At 56.5% G+C, this 12,242-nt stretch overlaps 1 protein-coding gene across 1 annotated transcript; it reads left to right on the top strand.

Annotated features, from left to right (window-relative positions):
- Nucleotides 1-7,693: 7,693 nt before the first annotated feature.
- Nucleotides 7,694-10,921, top strand: IRX3 (iroquois homeobox 3; the record flags this gene model as incomplete). The annotated part of the gene is made up of 4 exons (XM_082290076.1): nucleotides 7,694-7,915; nucleotides 8,433-9,540; nucleotides 10,082-10,148; nucleotides 10,867-10,921. The coding sequence occupies 4 exons, from the start codon at nucleotides 7,694-7,696 to the stop codon at nucleotides 10,919-10,921; spliced, it is 1,452 nt and encodes a 483-aa protein (XP_082146202.1).
- Nucleotides 10,922-12,242: the final 1,321 nt, after the last annotated feature.

Raw genomic sequence — 12,242 nt, 5'->3', positions numbered from 1 at the left:
TTCACTCTCCCACGGCCCTAGCTCTGGTTTGGGGCATAGGGTTACACCTGACAGGCTTTCCACCCCAGTCGAGTTTTAGTCCTCGGTGACTTGCCCTGTGTCCCACTTCCAGCTGAAGGCGACAATCGCTGCTGGGAATCAAAACATGTCACCGTCCCGGTAACGCTGGCAGAGATGTGGAAATCGGCCATGGAGAGAACAGTGGATAAACCGGGCCATAGGCCGCCGATGCAGGATGCTCTGGACATGCTCCCACCCATCTCCTCAGTCACTTCCCTTTGCCTGCTTCTGTCCAGGACACTCCACGGAGCCTGCCCGGGCCCGGGGCAGGCAGAGCCCGGCTCCTGCCCACCGAGGAGGTTACAACAGCTTATTTACTTCTCTAAGTGCTAACACCACCCGGTTATCTGCCAACCGTAGCGTGCTGGTAACCTCCCTGAAGTGTTTGGGGTTTTTTTACAACGTCGTGGCCGGGAGGCGAGGGGACCCCGAGGGAAATGGCGCTGCCCTGGTGGGGCCCAGACATACCGGCCCGGCACCGGTGGGGCTCTCCCAAAACCTGCTCCCTGCACTTCCATCCGGCGTTATTGCAGATCCAGCCTCTTCCACCAAACAACAGATGCAGCCTCTAATGCAAATATTGCCATTTCCCTGCTGAATTAGCCTTGTCACTTAGCCCAGAAGCTGGCAGCGTTAAGCCAGCTTGCATTTTAATTTGGCCCTGAAGTTACTTATTTCATTATTGATCAAACATAATGCTGAATCAATGTTCATCTTGTTACCTGGGCCATTTCCATGTAATACAGTGATAGCACTGCCTGGAGTTACTCATTCCCATCCCAAAGTGACTTTACCATAAAATCAATGCTTGTTTGTTACTGATATAAGGCAGTATCTGTGGGATGAAGAGCAAATAAAGCAGTTACGCCACTGCGATCTGAAAGTTTGGACGGAATATGTACATGAATAAAGACTTTGATATTTAAATATATTTTATCGGCATCAAAATCGTCCTGGCCAGGCCGATGGGACAGAAAATCTGAGGCTGCAAGATGACAGGCTTTGATACTGTAGGTGTTGCCATTTGTAAACGCTACCTGGGACCTAATGCGGGAATCGTTTCTCTATCCAGAGTATCATTACACAGCAGATGTGGGCTGTAAGCTCTTCCGGGAAGGGACTGTTTTGGAAAAATAGTAATTAATACAATAGTAATTAATGATTGTGTCACAAGATTAGACTCCACGCAGTGCTATCTTCAGCGCAGCTGCTGCTCTTTTTCTTTGCTTGTGTTTTCCCCTCCAGCTAATAAACCCAGTTACAAATTACACGGAGCCATCCCCATCCCCAGCTCTCCCATGCGGTGGCCGGGGAGTGCTGAAACAACCCACGCGAGGAATGCCCCATTTCGCTGCCACACGGAAAACCTCCAGAGGTGTCGTTTGAGCTGCATTTTCCACGCACAGCACCTCCAGCCGCCCCTCTCCTCGCTCCGCACCGGATGCACCGGCCCCAGCCCGGGGGGAGACAGCTCCCGGTGGGCTGGGGACGAGGGAAGGGGGTATCCTCCGGGAAAGCCGAAGAGGCACCCTCCCACGGTGGCAGCCCGGGGGGCCGGTCAGGGCATGGGGAGCGGTGAGCCCCCGCAGTGCCGCGCGGGACCGGCTCCCCGCTGCACCGTGCCGGAGGCTCCCCCGAGGGCGTGCCAGGGAACGGACCAGCAGGGAGCAATGATCTGGGTTTAAACCCGCTGCTAAAACTCGAGAAACCCAGGACACCCTCGGGTGCGGTTTAAAAAAGGCTACAGCCTTCCAGACGCAGCCGGTACCGGAGCCGCGGACATCCTCTCACCAGCGGAGGAAGGTGGGGACGGTCCCGGCCCGAACGATAAGAGCCGGGGCTGCAGGCGAGGAAAACGTGGAGGGGAAGTTTCCTGCAGCTATGCGCACTTCGCGCCCACTCCTCCGCCCCCGCGCAGCGCCGGGACCGGCCCCGCCGGACTCACAGAGCCACACTGACACCGGCAAGGCACACCGGCCACTCATTTCGATAGGCGACGGAAAATCTAACTGGGCGCATAAAATATATTGGCATAAAATTAGTGAATTGCACTAACAGATTGTAAATCACCTAAACGGTCAAACCACAGATATGAATCACAAATTCCTATAAAGATTAATGTTTCCTAAGATTCACGACAATTATGCAGGTTTTGGGCAAAAGGCTTTTCCCAACCTATCATTCCTGAGCGTTGCTTTTTTTTTTCTGAAGTCTTTCCAGGTTTCGGTGGGGTTTCTAATGAACGATTTACCAAAGGAAAGGTTTTATTAACACGTCTAGAAACTATAAAGTTCAAAGACAGGGAGAAAGGGAGCGGATCGGAAGTTGGGTAACACAGTATACTGACCTACTGACAACGGTCCGAACGCAAATCAACAAAGCGCCACAACGGTGGGGGGGGGGAAATCAGATAAATGGAAGGGGGAAAAAAACCCAAGAGGCCAGCTTTGCCCCGGCGGTAACCAGGCTGTGCTCAGAGCTGCCCCCGCAGCCTTCGGCATCTGCTGATAGCCCCTTACCTTTGCTTACCCCCTTGTGGTACACACTGTAGCCTGAGCTGCTTAAAAGCGGAAGAAGCAGGAGGAGAACACGCCTGCGAGCAGAAAGGGGGCATTATTTCTCGAGGAAATAGGTTGGCAGGAGGTGTACGGGACTTCAGGTCTCTCAGGCACTATTTTTCCCTTCTCGCCTCTGTGCAGAACTGGAGATAATACTTGGGGCTGCAGGTAACGGAGTCTGTTCTTATTCAATTTCCCTAAATGGCCTGGAGAGCACTTAAAAGCCCGGAGAGCTTCTGGCCAGCATTTTCTTATTAACTAATTTCACTTCGATCCTATTAAAGTGTATGCTTTCTAACCTTCAAATGAACCTCTCCCTCCCCCTTCTAAAACAAAGCCAATACCTTTTAATGACAGAGTAAAGCTTTTGAAAAGGTTGATACCTCCTCTCCTAACATTACAGAACGCGTGGTGTATTAACAGCCGCGGAGCACCCACTCTGGCTGCGGGCCCTCCCCGCAGCACCCGGGGAGGCTCCGCCGAGCCTCGACGGTCCCAGCACCCTGGAAGGGCCGGCCGAGCTAAGGGCAGCTGTGGACAGAGGGCGCTAGAAAATGAGATTGGGCAGATTTGCCTTATTTCTCTTTGGGAAAATCTCAGCAATAATGGATTTTAAATGGATACATACACTTACCATTTCAAAAGGATTCTGCTGTTTCCTGGTAACGCTCACCACAAATGGTAATAATAAAAGATGAAGTATTTTTTCTCACCTTAGGTCATTAGATTTACAGACAAGGTACTAAATCATTTTAGCTCCCCAAACCTTGAAGGAAAGGCGCGCACACGCTCCTGTCCCTTTCTCTTCTCCTCCCCCTTCTGAAGAAACATGCAACGGGAACAGAGAGAAAACGGTCGCCGAGGCTCGAAGAATGTCTCTATTTAATAGTTTACTACTAGTAGTACTACTACTACCAATAATAGTTGAGTTGACATTGGCTGCAGAGTGAGGATTGCCAGTGGCCTCGTCCCAAAGTCTTAACATGAAGGGTCATTAATTGTGTTTTCTTTCCAAATCATATGTCACTGCAATTAACAGATTCTGATCAAGAGACTCCTTTCAGATTGATTCCATATGTGATAAGGAATGTGCAGCTTGTTATCTATCTGTCGCCTTGGAATTATGGAAAAGCTTCAAACGTGTAATTTGAAGAGTCTTTTACACAGCGCTTTGATCTTTCCCTCTATTTTTTAACTCTTGTTTTACTGCGGCCCTTCTCCTAATCCTACTTGTTTGTTTACCCCCCTTCCCCCGGTGGCTGCGCCCCGTCCCTCGTGTCCTGTGGCATGGCGCAGCTCCCACCCTGCACACACCCCGGCACCCCGCGGGAGTCAGCCTGAACCCTCAACCCTGCCTTCAGCTCTCCCGCAACTTCCAGCACGCAGCCTTCGGCTCCTCAGAAGGGCACTGCGGCAGAGAGACACCCCGGGGCCAGGGCCACCTCCGTCCCCGCGGTCCCCCGTGACCTGGAGGAGAGGGGCGCGGCGGGGCTTGAGCGACAAGAACCGAGAGGAGGGTCCCGGGGGCATCGGGACGGGCGCGATGCTGCCCACGGAGAGTGCCCCGTTCCTCAGCCCAGAGCCGGCTGCGGGATCGGGGACGCCCCGCGGCCGCCGGAGGGAGGTTCGATTTTAGCTCGGCGACGCTGTGAGCCGCCGGGAGAGGCGGGAGGCGAGGCCGGGGGGAGGGCGGGCGGGGGTGTGTGTGTGTGTGTGTTTCGGGTGATAAATCAGGACCCGCTCTCCCTGCTCTGACAGGTCCCGGCCAGGAGACACGTGTCTGGCCGGCCGAAGAGGGCTCCACCGCCACAGCTCCCCGGGGGCGGCGGCCGTCGGGCCCGGCGCCGCTGCTCCCCTCGCCGCCCTGCTGGACGGGCCGGCTCCAGCCTCTCCTCATCTCCCTCCGGCTTCAGCCAGGCAAAGCGACTCCCGGTCGGCTTCACTCTTTCCCTGCTATTTCCTCGTCCGTGGGGAACGGGCTTCTCTCCGTTCCCTGCTCGGCTCCCATCGCCGCTTCCCGCTCGCCTTGCCCTGCAAAGCTCCTCTCCTCGCCCGGCACCAGCCGGCCCCAGTGCCGCGCTCGTCCCATCCCGCTGCGGCCCTCCCGCTGCCAGAGGCGTGCGGCGCTTCTTGCCGTGGGCATCGCTCCCGCGCTCCGGGAAGACGTCTCTTTTCCTCCCGCTCTTCCCCACCGTTTGCTCTCTTCTCCGCTTTCTTTTCCCTCCCTCTCAGCCAAGAACATCCCTACAGATTTCTCCTCCCGTCCACTCGGTACGGCTATGCTTCCTCTCCGTTTCTTTCCCGTTAATAAACCATCCCTCACCCTCACCCTGACCTGGATCCATTTGCACCCATAAATTTCTCTCCTCCCATGTCTCCCTCTTGGCTGTACACCACCACTTACCCGCGGCAGTCCCACCCCCCTGCTCCGGGGACCCCCCGGCAGTCCCCATCGCAGCACCGCCCGCCACTGCCGGCGGCTCCCACGGGGACGAACTCATATTGATTGTGCTGTTGATTAAAAATCAGAAAATAATCCCGCCATCTTTGACACTCCGCACCAGACGTGCCGCCACAAAAAGACGGGTCCAGTTTTGTGGGACACGTGTGTACTCCCGTGCCCGCGCGTGGGGGACACAGCCCGACTGTAACGCCGGAGTGGCGAGCACGACCGCATCAGACGGCAACGGATTTATCCCAGTTGTCATATCCGCCGCTTTTCTCTCCGGAGTAGATATTTTTAAAAGTTGTGGTCTGCACCCAAACTCTCCGCCGACCCCCTCGACATCGCGTTGCCCCAGCAAGAGCTGCCTCTACAGAAAAGTTTAAAGCACATCAGGACGTGGCGTTCGCTGCCTGTTTTCCTTTTGAGTAAAAAAGAAATAAACTTATAACTGAATTTAATATTATCTCCCCTGCATTGTACTGTCAAAAGCACCAACGTTGAATAGAAGAAAATAAATTCTTCTAACCCAGAGTTGTTTTTGCACTAGATTAGCAGATATGAAATGCTATAAAGATGAACTTAATACGATTAGAGATGTTTCCTACAGATTTTCATATATTGATTCAGGGAATTTTAATTCTGGAGCTTGCTTTGCTATAATCCGCATTTATTACAAACTGATACAGTTTTATTATAGCAAGCTATCAAGGTCGATTCCTTTAACTGCATAATCTGACATGAATTTCATTTTTAAAGAAATGTAGTTATAAAAATCCATACTGTGGGCACAGTGGTTATATTGTACCTAAATCATATTTTAAAGGCAATAAATCCAGAGAGTATTTAGGAAGAGAGGGGAATACGGTTAAACGGCTCTCCTTCAGCCGCAACTCCTCAAAAGACCTTTCAAACTTTTTGTTTTAGTTAAACACCGAGTATTTTAAAAAGCAGATAACGGTGGCAGGTTCAGGTCTCCTCTCCCCACATGTTGTGTGAACTTTTTAGGTTCCAGCCCAGGCTCTTCCTGTGCCCACATCAGCAGAGCAGGGCACACCGGCGCTTGCCAAAGACGCGCCGTGATTGAACTGTATTTTAACTACTCTTAAAAGGCTAAATTGCAACTCACGCTGGTTTCAGAGAAGGAAAAGGGGAGGAGGGGGGCGCAACAACAACAACATCAATAAAAAAATACAAATCGTAATTTAAAATGTGTGGATCATAAAAAAAACCCCAAACCCTATTCTGTAATTAAACCGTATCTTGACTTCTTCCCAACAGTTCCTTACAAACCCGTGCCACTGCTCCCTTTGCAAATGTTGCACGTACCAGGTACTTCCTTCTTAGCCTTGTAGTGATTCAGAACAGAGGGAATAAGCAAAATGATCATAAATTTCCTAATTAGAGATTTCGCACCAAGACAAAAAGGTGTTAATGAGTTTAATTCCAGTGCCTGTCATTGTCCCTTTTTTCACACCACTTATTTACTAATGGCCCAGAGGGCTGCTCCCGTCTCTCCTTTGTTAAGATTTTAATTTGCCTTCTTTTCTGCCTTTGATGTAAAATTGTGACCTACAACTCTTTGAAGTCCCTTATTAGGAGGAAAATTAACTTAGCTTTTCCACTGTATCTGCGCACTGTTAGCCCAGACAAAATGTAGAGAACTCCTTAAAGATCCAGTACATTAGGAAATTTTTCAAGGTAGTTCTGGAAATGCAAATTTTTAAAAATGCAATAGACTTTTAAATCTATATTAGGAGATGTAACCCTCAAAGGGCCGGAGAGGGGGAAGGGAAGGAGGGAATATCTTAATAAAGAAAACAAAATTATTCCGGGCAAGGAAAGGTTGTAAATCTTAAAACCTGAAAAGGGGAACTGGGGGATGGTGTTGGTGTGAGCCTTTATTTTTTAAATGTCACAACTTTTCCCTGTCCCTCTCGTGTACCGTTCACAAATGACACCCCGGCTTCCTATGCTCTGAGTGAGAGTGGGCTAAGAAAGAAATTATATCTAAATCTATCTCTATATAATTAGAATACCATGAGGCAGGGTTAAACCTTTGTAAAACACACAACTGATTGGCGATCGCTAAAACGAGATTTGAAAGCAACTCAAATAAAAGATCGCGACGTCAGTAAACAGATTTAGAAAAAAAAAAAAAAGGGGGGGAAAAAAAGCAGCTAGTGACAAACCCGGCGAGAGCGAGCTCTGGGCATGAGAGAGAGAGGGAGGCAGAGGGAGAGAGAGACTTAAAAGAAATAGGAGGGGCTTGTGAGAGACTAGAAATGTCAATCAGAGCCCAGAGTCCCAATAATCTCAGGCAATCTGTTAGGACCTGACCTGGGTCCACTCAGATCAATAGGAAAAGTGAGAGAAGAAAGAAGCGATCGGATCGTTTACCGCGGCGGCCGAGGACAGGAGGGAGCCCGCGGCCTCCGCGCACCCCCGGCTCCCCCCCATGTCTGCCGGAGTTTGCGGGAGGCGCTGAAAGTGCGGGCGGCCGGCGAGGGCGAGCGACCCGGCTCCCTCCTCCGCTCCCGGCCCTGCTACTTTCTACCCTTTCTCTCCCTTCTTCCTCTCGTCTCCCCCCCTCCTCTTCCTCCTCCCCCCTCCCCTGCCCCGCTCCCCCACCATGTCTTTCCCCCAGCTGGGCTACCAGTACATCAGGCCGCTTTACCCGGCGGAGCGCCCGGGGAGCGGCGGCTCCCGCGGCGGCGCCGAGCTGGCCCCGTCCGGGACCCTCTCCAACGTGCTCTCCTCCATGTACGGCGCGCCCTACGCCGCCGCCGCCGCCGCCCAGAGTTACGGAGCCTTCCTGCCCTACGCCGCAGAGCTGCCCATCTTCCCCCAGCTGGTAAGAGGCCCCCGGGGCTCGCCGCTCGCTCCCCGGGGCGCTCGGTTCGCGCTGGGGATCGGCCCGGGGGGGAGCCGGGGGAGACTCCGGGAAGGCTGTCTGGGGAGAGACGGGCGCTATCGCCGCCCTGCCCCGGAGAGCCGCCGGAGAGGGGCAGGGCTGGAACGGCGGCCCCGCAGCTTCCCCCCGCTCCGCCCGGGGGTTTGACGGCCGCGGGGACCGGCCCCAGCAGCCGCCGGCCCCGCCGGGCACACGCAAGTGGGGAGCCGGTCCTGCCCCCGAGGCACCCCCGGGCACCGGCTGCCGCCTCGGCCGGGGGGCCGCCGGCGGGGCCCGGGCTGCCGGGGCCGCAGCGCGCCCGAGATCGGCGCTGGGGCGCTCCGCGGTGGGGGAGGCAGCGCGGCCCGGCCGCCGCGCCGGTGCCGACGGGCTCCGTTCCCGGTAACGGCGGCGGGACAGAGCGGACCCGGGCCCCGCGCACTATCTCAGCCGGGTCGTCCCTTCCCTCTCGCTGCAGGGCGCCCAGTACGAGCTGAAGGAGAGCCCGGGGGTGCAGCACGCCGCCTTTCCCCCCCACCACCCTGCCTTCTATCCCTACGGGCAGTACCAGTTCGGGGACCCGTCGCGGCCCAAGAACGCCACTCGGGAAAGCACCAGCACCCTCAAGGCCTGGCTCAACGAGCACCGGAAAAATCCCTACCCCACCAAGGGCGAGAAGATCATGCTGGCCATCATCACCAAAATGACCCTCACCCAGGTCTCCACCTGGTTCGCCAACGCACGGCGGCGGCTCAAGAAGGAGAACAAAATGACCTGGGCCCCCCGCAGCAGGACGGACGAGGAGGGCAACTCCTATGGGAGCGACCACGAGGGGGAAGAGGACAAGAGGGAAGACGAGGAGGAGATCGACCTCGAGAACATCGACACCGAGAATATCGAAAGCAACAAGGACGAGCTTGAGGACGATCTACAGGATGCTGACCTCCTGCACTCTGACTCCAAGACGGACTCGGAGGGATCCGAGGGCTTTGAGGACCTGCCCGGCTCCGAGGAGCGCTACGACAAGGCCTCCGAGGGGGAGCCACACCACCTCCGCCACCACCACCTGCACCACCATCACCATCACCACCACCACCACAAGTGCGAGCTGCCCTCCACGGCCGCGCCCGTCGGCCCGGAGCCCCTCAAACCGCCGCTCCCGCCGCCGCCTCCCCACCTCTCGCCCCCCTCCTCTGCCTCTTCCTCCGCTGCCTCCTCCCCGACGGACGGCGCTTTGGCCGGCACCTTGCCGAAACCCAAGATCTGGTCGCTGGCCGAGACGGCCACCAGCCCGGACAACCCCCGCAAGTCTCCTGGCGGCGGCTCTCCGCCGGCGGCCGCCCCCCAGCCGCTGCCGCTGCCCACCCCGCCGCCCCACAGACTCGTCTCCTCCTGCCCCCTGGGCAAGTTCCCCAACTGGACCAACCGCGCCTTCCCGGCCCATCACCACCACCACCCCCCGCACCCGCTGGCCTTACTGAACACTCCCCACCTGCTGGGGCTGGGGGCCGCCTCCGCCGCTCCCCCCGCCGCCGCCTTCCCGCGGCCCGCGGACCAGGCGCAGAGCGCGGAGCCCGTCGGAGCAGGTGACCGCTGAGGGACGCGGCGGGGACGGGCCGGGCCGGCAGCCGCCGCGGGGGGCTCGGTGGTGCGGTGCGGAGCGGAGCGGCGCGGAAGGCCCCGCGGGGCCGTGTGCGTAGGGCCGCGGTGGGGGCCGCTGGCCCCGCGCGTTTCTGACGGTGCCCCGGGCCCGGCGCGGTCCGGCTCGGCGCGGAGCAGCCGTCGGGGCGCAGGTGGCGGCGGGCGGGCGGCCGCGGGGACCCTGGGGGCTGTGGCGGGGGTCTCCTGGCCAGGGCAGCCTCGGTCCCCGAGAATTACCTTCCTCCAACGGAGATAATTTTTGTTGCTGTTGTTGTCGCTTTTGCGGGAAGGACCCGGCCGCCAGGTCAGGCTCGCTCCGGGGTCAGTGTGTTTCCTCTGACGGTCACCTCTGCAGCAGAGCAGTTGTTGTGTCTTATTTGCAACTCGCTGAGAAAAGAGCTTAAATCTCGAGGCTTAATTCAGGGATGGGAGAAACAAAACGGGGGCTATAAAGGAACACTTTTTTTTTTCCCCTTCTCTTTTTAGATCGATCTAGTGCCTTGGAAATAGAGAAAAAGTTACTAAAGACAGCTTTCCAGCCAGTGCAGAGGCGGTAAGAGATGGCTCCCTCCGTCTCCTCGGGATGTATGGAGGCAGTTGTAAATGGTTAGCTTATTTTCTCCGCTTCTTTAGGTCCCCTTTCCAGGGCGGTTTCTTGTTCTTCCTCTGCGTGCGTGGTGGGTTATCCTGATTATATATTTTCTCTGCTGTTCTCCGTTGTGGCCCCCGGGAGCTATTCCCGCGGGCAGGCCGAGCCGCGCTCGGCGGCGGTGGGGCTGCGCGGCTGCGGAGCCCGGGCGCGGGTCGCCCCTGGCCGGGAGCGCACCCCTGAGCCCCCGCAGCGTGGATCACCACCCACCGCTATCGCTTAGCCGGGGAGAGAGGCACCGAGGCAGCAGAAAATAGTAAAATAAAATAATAATAATAATAATAATAGTAATAATGACAGCGAAACAAAAAAACCCACCCAGAGTATGAAAGCTGAAGAGACTGAGCCCTTCCACCCCGAATTTGGCATAGCAGTCACTCAATTTCAATGAGAAACCAATTACCCTTTTGATTGATTGAATACACGGGGATCAGGCCCACCGTGTTTTCATAGCTAAATACATTTACTATAAGTCACTCTGACAGCTTTTTATATTTATAAATCTATTAAAATAATAACAACAACAACAAAACCAGAGCTACCTAGAGTTACAAATATTGTGCCAACCCAAGCTCACTAGAAATCCTATTAAATATTTTTTTTTCTGTGTCATTTTTTCCAGGCCCCAGAACCAACTTGACGCCGCTATGGTTCTATCGGCGCTCTCATCATCATAGTTAATTTTTTATTGTTGTTGTAATGATTGTAAAAAATCTCTGTATAGTTACAACTTGTAAGCATGTCCGTATATTAAAACTCAAAAGGAAAAAAAATACCCGCTTCTGTACTATCACCCGGGTTAGCTGAGCTGTGAGGTTTTTTCGGAAGTCCAAGTGAGAATTAGGTGTTTCCCTTTTTTTTTTTCTTTTGTTGTTGTTGTTGTTTGTTTTTGTACATACCGTAAAAATGTACATATGTGTGAACCAAATTGTACAAGAAAGTATATATTTTTGGCTAATAAATAAACTGTTGCCACTTTGACTACATTCTCGTTTCCCCCCTCTGGAGTTGTTTTCCTCCCGCAGTCCCGCCCCCCTCCTCCTCCACCCTCCTCCCGGTCTGTTACTGTTTTTCCGCGGCTGCCGGGAGCGGCTCACGGTCGGGCGGAGCGCGGGCGGCGGGGCCGCGGCGGCCGGGCCGGGTCAGCGGCGGGGCCGTGCGGTGCCGGGCCGCCCTTCCTGCGGCGGCCGCATCGCTGGAGCCGCAGCGCCCCCTGCAGGCGCCGCCCTGGCCCGGTGGCGGAGGGTGCGCGGGTCCGTGCGCGGGTCCGGGGGCAGCCCGCGGGGCGGCCGGCCGATGACCCACCGCCCCCGCGGACCGTATTACCGGGGGCCGCTATTAACCCCCTCCCTGCCCCGCCCCCGCGCAGCGCAGGGCAGCGCGGAGCCGCGGGGCGGTTAATTGAAAGGAACCTTCGGGGGTCGGTGGTGCCGCCGCGGGTCGGCAGCGCAGCTGCGTTAGTTCTGCCGCCTCCTCCCCTCCTGTTTTCGTGCATCCAAGGGGTCAGTTTTGGGGTGCTCGCCACAGGCTCTCTGTGCAGCTGAGCGGGCCCGGGGCTGCCCACGGCGGGGGGGCCGGGGCATCCCTCCGCTCCCGGGAGTTGGCATTCGGGCGGGAGATACCGGCCGGAACGGGGGCACCGAGCAGCAAGACACGGCGGCGAGCCCCAGCGGGGAGCCCCGCTCCGCTTCGGACGGCCGGGCCGTGCGCTCCGCCGCCCCCGGGCCGGTCCGCGCTCTCCCGGACCCGGGAGGTGCCGGCTGCGCCTCCGAACGCCTCGCCCCGGGAGCCGCAGCCTCCAAAACTTGTAGCTTCGCTTCCCCGGCAAGGTGCTGGAAGTCGGCCCAATCTGGGAAAGGTCCCTTCTCGCTAGGAAACCATCCCAAAGGGAGTGTTGGTAGGAGGGCGAGGGCTGGTCCCTTCTCCCTTCCCCTTCCCAGCAGCCGGTGCCCGCGGATGGCTGCTCTCGTTCCCCCCGGCTGACGGGGCAGCTCGGGC

Source organism: Coloeus monedula (genome assembly GCF_965178545.1).
Source record: "Coloeus monedula genome assembly, chromosome: 13".
NCBI classification, from domain to species: Eukaryota; Metazoa; Chordata; class Aves; order Passeriformes; family Corvidae; genus Coloeus; species Coloeus monedula.
Note: the sequence above shows the minus strand (reverse complement) of the source record. Positions and strands in the feature narration are given on the sequence as shown.